At 32.4% G+C, this 15786-nt stretch overlaps 1 protein-coding gene across 2 annotated transcripts in view; it reads left to right on the forward strand.

The window, feature by feature from the left end:
• The window catches only part of LOC105348084 (calcium homeostasis endoplasmic reticulum protein), a 39838-nt gene that overhangs the window by 3963 nt on the left and 20089 nt on the right, over positions 1–15786 (forward strand). The window contains exons 4-8 of one of the 2 annotated variants that reach the window (XM_011457391.4): positions 1336–1473; positions 3513–3622; positions 7526–7600; positions 8205–8316; positions 10802–10852. In XM_011457391.4, the coding sequence (XP_011455693.3) occupies positions 1336–1473; positions 3513–3622; positions 7526–7600; positions 8205–8316; positions 10802–10852 (486 nt within the window). The remainder of the gene's footprint in view (positions 1–1335; positions 1474–3512; positions 3623–7525; positions 7601–8204; positions 8317–10801; positions 10853–15786) is intronic. The other variant, XM_011457392.4, reaches the window with a different exon arrangement.

Consider the following 15786-nt stretch of genomic DNA (forward strand, 5'->3'; position numbering starts at 1 on the left):
GGACAGGTACCATTGCTACCATGCACAGATTTTCCTACAAAGATTACATAATGTGCATATAATGGCATAAATTCTCGTTAATCATATTGGGTGGTTTTTTGTATAATCATTAAGTCATAAGAAAAAGAAAATTAATGTTTATGGCATAATACATAAAACACTTTGCAAATATAGAATTAAGAAAAATAAAATTAAGCATCTGAGTAAATGATATTTCACAATACAAATGTAATACAAATTAATATACACAGTACTTAATTTACTTTCTTTTGATATGTTTCTTGCGTCTTTAGTAAAAAGTGACGATGTTTCAATTTTGCTAATACTGAAGATTACAAACAGAGTAATGCTCTTCAATCATCTCTAGAACTTCAAAGTAATATAAACAGGCAAACAGGCAAAGTAAAACTGGTATTCAACACATCCAGGTTTACAAGTTGATCTATCTTCTTCAGAGCAATTAATAGACATTAACAATGTCTAAATCAAAAGTACTTTAAGTAATGATAAATTCAAAGTGGATGGATACAAACCATTGTACTTTATGGACCATTTGACAATTACATGTAGCAAGAGCTGGTACATTGTCCTGCTCTCCCATGATCCTCTTTGAGGGGATTGTGGGAGATTTATCAGCATGTTCCAGGTTAAGGACCATGGTTACCCGAAGAGCAGTGCATGATGCTGTGATAAGCCCAGTTTACCCTAAAAATAAGGCCTCTGTCCTATTGGATATCAGCCAAGCAGTGGTAGCTCAGTGCCATTACAGTTTCGAGTTCATTTATAATTGTGTGCCTTTGGCAAATTATTTGACTCCCATCCCACCCAAAAGAGATTGTAAACAAAAACTTTTCAGTACCATATTCATAATTAGCTTTTTTTATGATATGATATGAGCCAAAAACTTTAGATCTTCCTTATTTGATTAATATGATCTGTTATGCATGTAGAGAAATGATTTAAATGTGCCCATATTTAAATGCAAAATGATGTTAAAAAACTGCTCTATGTACTGTTTATAAAGATTTTTCTATATATACCGGTAGTAAACTAACTTTTATTTGTGACAACTTTATCATGTTTGTTTCACAATTCATCAATATAAGTGAAAAGTTGATTAAAAGTGAATAAATAAGCAAGCGTTTTTCAGTAAAAAAAAAAAAAAATGTGTATATGAGGAGCATAAAATAAGATGTAGTTTTCACAAACCTTTTGAAATTTTCTTTCGCAATGTTAAAAGTGGCCTTTACAGTGTAGTCATGGTAGAATTAATTATGTATAGACTATCATATGTATTGTAAACATCTAATTTTTTTTCTTTGAAAAAAAACCCAGATTCAGATAGAAGAGGCCATTGTGAAATCAAGAAACGAGCAACTGGAGAAACTGGCAGCAGAATGCGATGTCAACATGGAGGATTTAAATGGTACAGTCCAACCAATCATTGACTCCTGTACCAAGGACGCCATTCTGGTAAAGTACTGCTGCTCGCCTTTCTCTGCACTCCCCTTTTTTTCTCCTCTATTCGATCAGATTCATCAATTCTTCTGTGTCATCTTGCATTGATTGTATAGGATAGAAGATTTCTGTTAAAAGAATTGATGCGAAAGTTCAAACTTTTGTCAACGGGTCGAGATCTTGCAAGAGGTCAATGCTAAAGGTCAAACGTTTGAATTGAGATATCGGCTTTTGGTGTATTAACCGATTTGCCGAGCACAGACATGTTTCAGGAAAAAGAATTATTTCTGGTTAGTTTTATGAAAGGTTTTGAAATGAATATGACAGGTTACAAGTTATAATGGTGTAATTATGATGGCTTACAGAGAAACAGATGTAAAGTTAATAAATCAAGGAGAAAAAAAAAGACATGGTCTAATCATTTCATTGACAAAGAGTTAAATAGTTCTAACAGAATAGGAAAATTATTTGATACGCATTGATAGACATTGTTAACAATTTGAAAGTCATGACTTTTTTTGAGAACAAAAGAAATAAAAAGCTCCAAAAGTGCTTGCATGTGCTAATGCTTGTTCATCAAGATTTTCCTTAGATGGACAAAACGCTTGTTTAATGAAGCCAAAAAAAGGGTGAAAGAGGTGTCCTTTTTATTGGCACTTGCTGTCTAAGTATTTTGACTTCCGGGAGTAGTGTAGGTGTTGTCTATTACATGATAATCAGGAACAACTAGTGGCAAGAGTAGAGTCATTAAGCGCTGACCACGAAAGAGCCCCATAAATTCAGTCCTATTTTGTCAACAAGTCCATAAAGCACAAAACCTCTGGCCTTTTTTTTGGTGTCCAAGGTGAAGGTCGGTGATGGCCCAGGTTTATTTATTCTTTATGGGGGAGATTGATTTTTCCCTCCGCCTACTGATTTACTGTAAGGGCAGATGGCCATGAAAGAAGGAGGAGACGTGTTATAACTAATTTGATGTTGTTTTTTTTTCCCAAGCTTGTTTTGTTTGTAGCATTAGCAGCAGAGATAAGGAGATTAATTTGATATAGGTGACAGAGTACAGCAAAGAGTTGAGAAAATACTTTGAAAATGAAAATATTTGAAAAACAGAATTTTCAAATTTGATATGAATGTTTTAAAGCCAAAAGAATTGTTGTCCTTTTTATCACAATTTCACTGCTAGTGGGAAAACAAGATGAAAGCTTTGTGCAAGTTTGTTGGTTTCAAAGATTATCTCTTTATGTAAGAATCAGGCTTAGATTTTTTTTTCGAAAGAAATGGCTCAAGTTCATCAAAGTGGAAATCTATAAAGAAGCAAGTTATGAAATTTATAAATGCTTTGTAAGCTTACTGAAATTTTTTTTTGAAAAAAAAAGTAGATCTATTAAGGAATATTGATGTAGTAGCTATACCTGAAGTATAATATGTGTTTTGATCTAATACAAGTGATAAATATGTTAATAAACTTTTGTTAAGGAAGTATATGCTGGAAATGTAAATCAAATTTTCATTATTACTTAATTGATCAACAGTGAATTGATGAATACCTATAATGTTTTCTGTTACCTCACATCCTTTAACTGTGATTGGATAAGAATTTTGATATATTATTGGTGTAAATGTCCTTATAACAAAATTAGTGATTTTGATCCAGGGTAATATCTTATTATTTTCCCAACCAATTTTAAACACATATATTGTATTTATGCATCAGTTTTTTGGAATTTGTAAATTTTGCACAATTTTTTTTAATATCAAACTTTTCCATAAGTATTAGAGTTTCAACCATAAGTGTCCTTGACATGTTTGTCAAGACATCTTCCGTTTTGTGCAAGAGGGTTTTTGGAAACAAAGCAAGATGTCTGAGCTAGTCTTTTGAACTGAGTGCACGTCAACCCTAAATACGAGGAAACAATTCTGATTACAAAGATGGGCCTGATATAATAACCCTCTCTTGCTTCAGAGCTGTAATCACCTCAGCTGTTCATTTCTCTCTTCAGTACTCAAGTGACAGATTTTCTTTGAAAATTTTATATCTCTCTTTTTGTGTTTTTTAGAATGGGAAGAGCTGGATATTTCAGCATTGCACTATTACAGAAAAACACTGTGACCTTGTTGCGAAATATTTGCAAAAAAGGTTGGTACAAGCCAATGTCAGCCCAAATAGGTAGGTGTCTTCCAAAAATCTAGTCTCATACATCGTAGTGTTGTATTCATAACTAACATCTTCATCCACATGACATAAGGAATTGTAAGGGGATTATACTATTATGCTAATAAGATTTCATCAAGATATATTCTTTTCGTAAAATTTTTACTATGAATAAAAAGTACTTAGTGAAAGTGTTTTGTTTTGAACCAAGACTTTGTCCAGTTCCAAATTTTTTACATGCCTAGTAAGCTCTTATTTGTTGAGATATGGGTACCAGTATATATATATATATATTTTTAAAAACATATGATATTTAAATTTGACTGTACATGTATAAACATTTTAAACATGGTTGAAAAATAACGAAACATATTGACATACGTTGGAATATGGTTTAGGTTGAAAGCATTCGGTACTGACTGTGATTTTCAGTGATTGACAATGCACCTTAAAATTTTAACCAAAAGTTAATATATCATTTGTTAAATATGATATTTTGTGAGTATCCATGGTGAAAATCACAAACAAAAAATGTATATTGAATTTTTAGACACAAAAAAAAATCCAAGGTCAAGGTCATTTAACAAGTAAATTCTAGGGTTGTACTTTTACTTGAAGTTCATACCACCATCCTCTGGTCATAGAATTAAGTAGCAAACATACATGAACACTTATATGGACAGAATTAGACACATTGTTTTGAGCAAGCAAATGTTTAATCTTTGGTTAACATTTCTTGTGATATGCAATATGTTTATTTAAGATTTTTTTTATGGCTTACGGCCATCTAGTTGCCGGATAATCTTTACGGCAAAGAGTTCAGTTATCTGAACATGCGCGACAAAAAATAGTTCTATTCATATGTTGCAAAGTTAACTGTTTGTTGTTCATAATAAATATCTTTAAGCAAGATTATACTTTCCATATGTTATTATCACTTATTTTATTGTAACCAATATTGACTTTATTTAAATAAACTCGAAATCTAACGCGAATGAATATTAACTGCAGTGTTTTCCCTAGGCCGTTTTGCTTAGAGGTATAGGCCCCCGCCATGCATCACACAGTGTCGCCATGCTTTCCGCTATGCATACTTACATGTATTATAAGCAAACAATCTTTTCCCAATTATTTCAGATCCTAACAGTGATAAGTAAATGTAAAGTTGTCGTTATTTCGTTCAATCTTCATAAAAACGTTTGCACCCGCAGAGAGCGTCGCTAACTTCGATCGACATCGATCTCAGCAAGGGGGAAAGTGTTTAACGGTTAAAGAACTGAACTTATGATTGAGGTATATTGAAACTGGGAGTATAAATCGGTAATAAATGCATAAATAGAGGGGCAATTACTACTTGTTTTAATATAATGTGTCTTCTTCGACACCTCCGCCATTATCGAATGTTGGGGATTTTCCAAGATCTAAAAATAGCACAATGTTCCCACAATGGTGTTACCTTGGTTGTGCTATGATTGAAGTGTTTATATGTCGTAAAAATATTGGAAACTTGAGACCAAATGTACTCAAATAAGAAAACAATATACAGTTAAGCTTGATTGCAAGTCATATACGGAAGCGATGTCACATTACTATAACATAGAGACATCGTATAGTATGCCTCTGAAAATGACTGTGTATACATGTCATGTGAAGAGAGACTGACTGCAAATTTTAGTTATAGTGCAGTAATTAATTTTAATTAAATTTGGTGTCAAAACAAGTTTGCTGTAATTGCATAGTTCTGCCTGTTTCTCCCCCCCCCCCTCCAAAGAGTTTATCTCTGTACAAAGGGAAAAAAAATAAAACAGAAGGTGTTAGAACTGCCTTGTGAATCTATATTTCTTATAAAAGCTTGTGAAGGTCAGCCTCTTTAAAAAGTAGAGAAAAATCTAGAAAAATATGAACAATTATACATTTATGAAATACAAATAAAATGGAATAATACTTGTTGGTGTAGATTTCATGAGAATTCATTAATTATAGTACATAACATGCAGTACATTTCATCATTTGGTTATATTATTTTTACGCGCAGTGATTTCGCGCTGGCTGTGGCGCTGTTGCGTTGCACCGTGCACCAACTCTCGCACAAGTTCATAGTGCGTAGGATTACAAGGTATACTGATATTTGAGAGCATGTTGGTTTTAAGTGTTTTTGTGTCCTATATAAAGTTGAATTAATTTACAGTTAATGTACTTCAGTCGTTGGATAAAAGAAAGAAACAAATTGTCTCAAAGTGGAGTTTGAGTCTGACATCATCATTATCATTTTAAGCAGTCTATGATTTTCCTAAAAGCAATGGTGGTTTCAACCAATTGATAAAAGAGGCATCTAGATTTCAAACCTGTCTGTTTCGGTCACTAAGGTTCGACCAATCAACAAATGGGGCATGTTGATATCGGTCCTGTTATAGTTTCTATAGATCTATGAATTACATGTAGCTAGTTACTTTCTATAGAGCTATAAATAAACTAAAGTTTCCGTAAGAAATAGAGGGAATCATACTCGATCCATGTAAATATAGTCATATCAAACCCGTAAGCCATTATGGCCCTTCAGGCCTTTGATTTTTTTATCTAATCCAATCTGCAACTCATCTCAATAAATCTTTAGTCCTTAACTCTTTGATGGGCAAAATACAGTTTTAACTCAATACTGCTCTATCATGGGCATAATACAGTTATATTTAACACAACGCAATACTGGCTTTGCTTTGTTTTTGTTTTTGTTTTTTTTTCTCGGTTAACTTACAATTCTTTAATGTGGTGATTCAACTCACTGTATGTTAAACGATGTTGGTCTATGTCATGTTGATGGACGGTTCTGCTTTAATCAATGCACTGCTTCATTTTGCATGAGATAACATTTTATCATTAAAAAAAAAGAAACCTAGCCACCATTACTTATTTTTGTTGATTGATGTGGATTGGTCATTTTCTTTATTTACTAGCTGTACTGTGTTTCTACCATCTTTTCTCACTTATTTAACATCAGATTTAAGAATGGTGCCCTTTTCTTTCTCTGTGTAATAAAATCATTTATTTACTGATTGACTACTAACGAACATAATGTACCAGTACTCTATAATAAGCACACTAATAGCATTATTTATTATGATAAATTGTTGGGGGTGGGTGGGATGATGAGGGGGGTTATGAATGGACCATAAATGGAGAATAGTTGTAAGGAATTTTTAAAGCTTGATTATTAGATCACTTAAATCTGTTTTATTGAATGTGTACAGTAATTTGGATGATAGGCTGAAAAAAATAAAGTGTAAATACATTTTTAGTCATCAAATCTTTGGTCTGCAATTAATAACTTCTGCTGCGATATTATCATAAAATGTCTGACCCATATGTGTCAGCAGTATAATTTGAATTGTATAGTCATATTTCTCTCTTTTGTTTTCATTTTTTCCTAAAGGCGTAAATAAGTAGTTTTGTAAATTGTGAAAGTTGTTAAAGAAAGGACAGTTCATAGAATGACGTCGTAGTTCATAAGTTGGAGCATTGTTTTGGGAGTAATTTATGCAGAATTGTTATTTTTGCTAAAAATATGCAAAATTTATAGACTACCAATGTGATTTATCATGTACATAATGAATATTTTTTCCAAATATATATGGACATAGTACTTTCTGGTCTGTTTCCTCAAAAAGTGATTAACCCAGCAGTGAATTAATGCATTAAAAGAAATTGAAAAAATTTGTGAAGTCAAATTTTCATTTCTTCTTTATTTTTCAACAATCAAAAGCAACATATATCTTAGGATGAAATAAATTTCACTTTCAATAGTATTTTTAAAAAAATCCTTGAGATTTAGCACTCCCTTATGTATACCAAAGTATATAAACAGGATGTTGGAGAGTCTCCTTATCCATAATTGATAATCTTTTTTTTTGTTTTTCTGTGCAGAATCACATCGAAGGATGCTGTATTTGAGTTGCGATTACACTTGATTTATTTAATGAACGATCTCCTACACCATTGGTGAGTTATTATCAACCCACGACTATATGACAGAAGTTCTATTCCCTTTGTTTTAATTCAATAAACAGCTTTTCAATATTTCTGTAGAATCTTATATTAGCATGAAAATTTCTTGGTTGTGAACAAAATATATCAGAAATTGTTCTTCTTCAAATGAATTCTTTTTCCTTCACACATGTACCAGTTTTGCCAAGTCAGACATTCCTTTCAGGTCAAAGATTTTCCTCCGTATTTTTTATCTATTCCTGCCTAAATTTCATACTTGGTGACCATAATGGTCACTTAAGTTCAGAGCTATTTTGAGAGATGATTCAAGTCAAGGTCATTAACCAAGTTCAAGGTCAATCTGATTACTTCAACCAGAACTGATTTAAGGGCATTAATTGTTTTTACATGTGTGATAACAAGAACATATTCCACCTTTTTTATCCTGTTAGTGGAAATAATGTAAAATAATGTGACCATGAACTGCTACTGGCATTGACTTCTTGCCAAATCACCAACTATATATATATAAATACAACACTCTGAATATATATTTAAAATTCATGTTATGATTTTGATACCTCATTGAAACTAAATATTTCTGTATCTTTTTTTGCAGTGTGAGGAAAAATGCAAGTGAACTAAGGATAAGTTTGGAGAAAGTTGTTGTTCCAATCTTCTGTACAGCCAGTGCAGGAATAGAGGAGGACAAGAGACAAAAACTGGATAAGGTAAGAACACAACACCCCCCCCCCCCCACCCAATATATTTCAGGGCAGAAATCAAGAATAATTTGATATTTTGATATCCGAACATTTGTTTAATTTGGTTACTGGATTTAGGAGGGAAATGTTTGTGGCTTTTGAAAACACTTGTTAATATTTTTACCTTGGTGATAAATATGAAAGTCTGTGAAGCTTACTGAACTATGCATAGCCTTAAGCTGTGTATTATAAATGGTCAGCCAGGGACTAATGGGTGTAATCTGTTAATTTGCACTGCTTTTTGTAAATGAAGCAGACGCCAGGGCAGATTGCTATGAATCTGGATTTATAAGACAAGTTCCTCTCAATAAAAGAAGCTGAAAAGTTTTAGGGAAAAAAGAAAAAAAAATACTGCACACATTGGACTGGCGATTCATTTAATTTATCGAAGAACCCTAAAACCAATCACTTCATAAAGTAAGAAATGAATTTTGGCATACTGCATATACTACATGTACTTTGAGTATCAAGGGATTCTCAGTTATATAATATCTAATGATAGCTCTGAGAATCAAAAAAATTAGTCCTCATTTTCAACCCGGAAATCTAGTTAATGCAATATTTATAAGTATGTTAACTATATACATGTATATCATAGTGTGGTTACTGATATCATTCTGTAAATGATGGCTGAATCAGGAAAGTTTGTGGTGAATATAATCATTATCATTTATGTTTGCGTGTGGAGCATTTGTCATTATATCTTTTTATGCAAATAAAACATTTAGAAAAATATTCTTTTCACCAAATTTTTACAAAGTTGTTACTATTTTCTTGTTTTCTTAAAGGTCTCAATCCCTTAAAAAAATAGTAGAAGGCAAACAATGCAAAACCGATCTGAACACTGCAACAAGTACACTTATGCAAATTTGGGTGGTTACTCTGAAAGTGACATTTATAACAGTGAAGAGCTCCGTATGTTTTACATAAGGTCTAATGTATGAAAATGTTATTAATGGATTCCAGGAGAAATTTTTTGTCTTTCACCGCCATAAATTTGAAAAGAGAGTTGAATATTTAATTGCCAATGGTAAGAACCTAGTACACGTTTTTTAATGAATCCCGATTGTCTGTGAAGACTTGACGACGGAGGTCGGTCAGAGCCCAGAAGGCATAGCATTACATAACAACAAAGTTCAGCATGCGCGTCACAACCACCGAAAAAAATGAGAGATTCGCTCCTTGCAATATTAATGAAGTCATCATTATCACATGCTTCTGAGTAGCACAAACAAAATCGAAAAGAGATTTGATATACCGGTAAATATGGTCCATGTCGTCAATGAATGTTCAGAAGAATTAGTAATTGTTGTAAATATTTATCACTGCGAAATATTTTATGCATGCAGTGATATGTGCTGGTCTGGTACTACGTAGGAAAAGTAATGCAATCTGTCCACCTATGATTTACTATTGCATATATTTATCATAATTTTTTTGTCTTTCCTCCAATTGATCTGCTAATGAGTACAGACAATTTTGACTTTTATATTTGCATGATGACCACAATTGTATTTGAATTTGGAAGTCAGTTGACTGTTACTGATAAATTTGTCTCATATTATACTAGCCTTGTCACAGGCGGTTTTTTCTAATATTCATAGGTTAAATTGACTGAAAGCCATTGTGCATGCATGGAGAGATTTTGCATTAAACCATGCCATATATCAATCAGAAACATGTTTGATCTAAACTTTCCCAAATTCAAAAAGTCCCAATTAACAATAATATATCTTTTTTGTGGGATAAAAAAAACCCCTAAATGGCTTGAGATTTCCCATGATATGTGTTAATAAAAAAGGGATTTTGAATGACAGATTTTTTTTTTTTTAATTTAAAATAATATGAGCTGGAAGTAATCATAGGAATTAGGTCAGTAACCAAATGGTTGCTGGTTTGAGCCCAACTGTGGTCAAAGGTACCATTTTGTGTGTTGTGTTCGTAGACAACACAGTTAATCTGCTTTTCACATGTCCACCCAAGTGTAATGGGTACTGCCTTATGCAACAAGTTACATATTGGGTTAACGTGATGGACTGGTGGCAGTGAGAGTCGATGACTTTCATCTGTGCGGCACCACAAAAACTGGAAATATAAGCAATGGTCTTAAGAGACTCAGGGCTCAGAGAAGAATTAAATGATTAAGATGAAAATAATTTTATAAAGATGAACTATTTATCTTTATAGACGTCCTTCAGAATGCAGATACTATGTTCCAAAAGATATTATAGACTTGATTGAATTTTTTAAAAGTTATCAATCCTTAACATAGTTATAAATACCAGTAAATGTCCTTCTTAAGGCTATTTTTTTTTACCTCATGCATGAGTAAAGCACTTTCGAAGGAGGGGACGGTGGTGTTCATTTTGTAAAACTTCGAGGAAAAACCTGAAAATTTTTATTGATAGAGTTAACATTTGATCTCTAATGTTCCTTTTATTTCTTTTTTTAGCTATTAAACCTTTGGGAACAGAACAAATACTTTTCACCTGAAACTATTGAGGTAGGTAAAAAAAACACACAATTAGCTCAACCTGCATCTGACCTGCAAATGCATCTTGATCGAAAGGAACACATTTGGAAAACCACAACAATAATAAATTGACACATCTTTCCTCAGTGGTGTGAAAATGAATTGCTCTTTTCATGCGATATGCATGGAAAAACATTTGTCATATAAGCGTACAAGCCAAGGTTGTTAAAGTTACTACTGATCACATGTTTCCGACATGTCAATCACAGCTTCCGATTTAGAAAATTTTGAGAAGTAAAATTGAAAAAATTGCAAGGAATTTAAACGTCACCATGCACAGACTGATATAAGCATCGGAAAAATAAAATATTGAGTGTATGATATTGCTTAGAATGAAAATGAAAGATAAATGGTATGTATGTAAACTTTGGATTCAGAGAGGGACATAAATTTTAGTTATAGGGAAAAGATGTTTTTTTTGGACTCCAAAAACTAGTACCAATAACAAATTTCAGTTAATTTATAATAATTTAATAATTTTTTACTGAAAAAAAAAAAATGAAGGAAAAATGCCCAAAAAAATATGGATGCATGGTATATATATAGTTCTGATGAAATCTTTCCAAGTTTGTTTATACAGTCAGAAGTGTTGATAGAGGTCAGGCAATTTTATCTTGTATGATTAGTGGCTAGCTAGAAATTTATCAGTGGACATTTTGACCTGGCATGGACTGGCCTAGTTGTGGTCGTCTTAAACACGTGTGAGAATTTATAAATGTACATGTATGACAATAGTATGTATGTACTGTCCTCTAAGGAATCTCAGCAGATTGTTGCCCTCAATAGATTAATTAGAAAGCGGGCAGAAAACTGTGAATTATAATTAAGAGACATGAAAGCTGTGCAAAAACAATACAAAGTTTTCTCACCTTTATCATTGTTTCTTCCAGTTGCCAATAATGCTTTTTTTTTGGGGGGGGGGGGTTAATATCTTTAAAGGTGTTTTATTATAACTTTATTATTTGTTCAGTGTATTTATGTGTGATGATTAATTGACTTACATTCTGGTATTGTTTACCTGATAATTCCATAGGGGATTCAAATCATAATTCAATTCACATGTTTGTGGCAGAGGTTTCTCAACTGCTTCTTTTTCATTCTGATTGAAGTACCAAAAAATTACAGATCATCAAATGATTACCTCAACTTATACTAGCAAAGTAGAATGAGAAATCATGCCTTAATTAACTACAGTACTCTTGTTCATTAGGGCCATTTTTCACAAGAGATTGGACTTTGGCAAGTTGTGTCAAACAGCAGTTTGACGTAGGCCTTTCTATAGCAATGTCTGTAATTCAGTAATGGCAATTGAAATCAACAAGATTTTTCCATCTTTAAGGGCTAAGCCTACGTAATCTTTGCACATTTCACTTCAGACCAGTGTCATATGAAGTTAATTTGATGCTAGAGGTTGATAGTTACATCCTACTGAAAGTCCAAGCTCTTATTAAAATGGGTCTATAATAATTATTATTCTATGTAGAAGAAAACCTATACTAAAAAAGTAAAAAAAAAAAAAAAAAAATTGAAAGTATTACTTAAGAGTGATAATAAATTAGTGTTTAGAATGGATGGATAGATATTTAAGAGAAGACAGATTTGCTGCTATATTTAGTGGTCAAATTGATATGTGATTACCCATGCAGCTGTATGGAAATATTGAAAAGAAAACATCATTTCCAGAACCTTTTACTTGTTAAGTAGTGCAGAAACATGACAGAAGAGTTTGTGTTTCCCCCGCCCTCATTAAAAGCGTTTGACATGGAAGTATTTATGTTCTGGGTTTCTTGTTATGGGAAATTCTGACATACTTTGGAGAAACACTTAATTTTGTCCATGAAAGGTTGTTTTTGGCACTCTGTCAAGATATATATCCATGGAATTCCAGGGCAGCAGATGATGGGAAGCATTGCTGATAATAAACAGCGAATTCTGTGTAACTTAGTGATAAATAGCTTAAAACTTACATGGCCGAATAAAGGTGAATTCTATGAAGAAATGTACGACAAGCTTGATGCTTCTGAATGAATAGATAAAGCAAGATTTTCAACCAATATAATGGGATGCTATAGCTAGTTTTACCACTATCTCTTGACCTTGTTGATACAGATAACTCTGGCTATCTGAACAGTTGACAGATTTTAGCTGAATACTATAAATGTTTATGTATTATTTCTTTAGACAAGTTTATTTGTTATACTGTGTACTTATAGCCAGTAGTGAACTACTCATTACTGGATAAAGTACATGTATATAGTTAATAATGAAAAGGTAAAATAGTGGAAAGCATGCATACATTCTTTTCTGCATCTTTAGTGACATATATTTTATTGTCAAACTTTATGTAACAGGTGAGCTTAAAAAGAAGTGTTACCCCCCCCCCCCCCCCCCCAGTTTTTTTAATACCCCCACAAAAACAGCTATTTTTGGGCATAAATTTCATACATGCAAATATACTCTCAGTGACAAATGTATATAATGTACATGTTTTTGTAAAAAAGAAAAATTGAATACTACTATTTTTAGATTTCTTATTGTTGTTTATGATTTTTATTTTTAATTTTCAGTTAATATTCTAACTATTTTATCTTTCATCTGTTTTCATCCAAATTCCAATTAAAGCATAGATGCATTATCCCTCGCAAATTTCCAAATAACAGATTAAAGAAAACTTATTGAAGGCAATCTTTCTGATCCTTGATAAAGCATCATTTTGAAATCACAGTGCACCTCAGGGTTTTTCTTTTTCTGCATGATTAAAGAGAATTTTTATTGTTGATGTGACATGGGCATTCAAAAAGCTAAGACACAAACAAGTGCTCAGGAATTTGATTGCGATAACCTGAATTTCTGGGTGGTATGTTGACCGTTTTTTTTTTATTTCTTCTTCTTTCTTTATTTCCCCCAAAAAGTGGAATGTAGTTCCTGTTTGCAAGGATTGATGTTAAGTGACTGTCATCGAGGTAGCTCAAAATATATATGTATGGATGGACTGTCGGGCACAGTCTTCGCTAGTCATAGGGGGTGCTTAATCTGCCTCGTTTGACACTGTTATGGTCTTAGGGGAACCACCGTAGTCTTTCCAATAATGTTGGAGGCTATGTTTAGCCTGAAAAAGAGCGACAACAGAATTTAGTTCTGCTTAAGCGCATTTACGATTTTCAACTTAAATATAAAATAAAGTTTTATATAATTGGTACCAATGAAATTTTTAACACTTTCATTATATACATTGAGTTTGAAGGAAAGTAATTTAATAGTATATATATATCTTTGTGGCAGATAATATCTCAAATATTAAAGGATGATTTTTTTTTACCGTAAATAGAAAGAAATTTTATGGGGAAAAAGGAGGGGGGGGGGGGGGGGTAGGAATGATATTTTATTTAAGTTTCCACTACTCTTGATATTGCTTTGATTCAAATTTGAAAATATTTTTAAAACCATAATTGGATTATTTATCATCATAAATGTAAATTACTCGTAAAATAAAATTGATTGGGGTTCTTCATGGTCAAGGCTTCGTGCATTGATTAATTACACCTTTTTTTAAACATATAGCAGAATTTCATGGATCAAGCCCCTCAGATTCTAAATTCTAGAAGCATGTACTTTAAAGTTGTTTTGTTGTTTGTTTGTCATATTATATGAATATTTGATTTTGATTATCTTTGTTCTGATCCTGAGATATGTGTGATGTCATTGGAAGTGATAAATCTTGAGTTTGAAGTCATTTGAATTACATAAATTTAACGCAATTTTCCAATACGTAATGACCCAGTTGTCTACATTCTTGCATACTAATAAAGTTTGTGAATATAATATATCACCTTTTCCAAAAATTTTTTTTTAGAATAAAAGTGATGAGTTTTCTTTGTTATTTTGGTATTTTGGGTTTATCTGTATGTCAAATACGGTATTCACAAATTCTTGTATATATATATTTTTTTGTACATGTATTAATATACTAATGTGAGACACATTATAGTCAATCCATCTGGTAAATAATCTATAAATCAACATTAATAAACTATATATAATGTTTGATCTGTGCACGTGTAAACACCTATTATTGATGTATAATTCCATGAAAATGTCATTTTAGGTTTTTAAAGCATCCAATGTAATATTGTATGTGCATGCTTTTGCTGCATTAAACTGTTAGAACCATTTTAACAAGAGCTTGGACTTTCGGTTGGACGTAGCTATCTATTTCTTGCGTCAAAACAAGTTAAAATTGAATGACGCGGTTTCAAGCAAAATATGCACCGATTGTGTAGTCTTAATAGCTCAAAAGCCAGACAAATCTTGTTGATTTCAAAGAGCCGTGGCTGAGTGGCCAGCAGTGAAATAGACAGGCCTAGGTCACATTGCTGTTTGACACAACTACCCAAAGTCCAAGCTCTTGTTAAAATGGTTCTAATCATATGTTGCAACTTCCAATTGAAACCAAAATTGGACAAAATGCTCATTTCTTATTGCCTTTTCTCTTTTTTCAAGCCTCCTCTTTTTGTTTGAGTTTGTGGTGATTAGTATGAAAGAACAGAAGTTTAAAAGTTAACCAGCCATGTTGTTTTAATTAATTCTTGGTTTAATCCTTCACAATAATTGTTGATGGATGATAACTGAAAACATTAGGATCCTGTCACGATTTGTGTATGTTGTGCTCCAGGGATTGGGTTTCTCAACCCTGTCTCTAATTGGGAGAGGACATTCGTCTTATACACCTGATTATTGTGGTGATGCAGTAATATGTGGCCTCATTCAATCTTAATCAGTGTATATAGCTGCAGTCAGCATGAAGTTGTGTACTGATTGCACATTTTCACAAAGTATTGTTTTAAGGCAAAATATCCTAGATTCAATATACCGCAAGTCCTATATAGCAGTTAACCTGTGCTTCA

Source organism: Magallana gigas, chromosome 7, assembly GCF_963853765.1.
Source record: "Magallana gigas chromosome 7, xbMagGiga1.1, whole genome shotgun sequence".
In the NCBI taxonomy this organism is placed as follows: domain Eukaryota; kingdom Metazoa; phylum Mollusca; class Bivalvia; order Ostreida; family Ostreidae; genus Magallana; species Magallana gigas.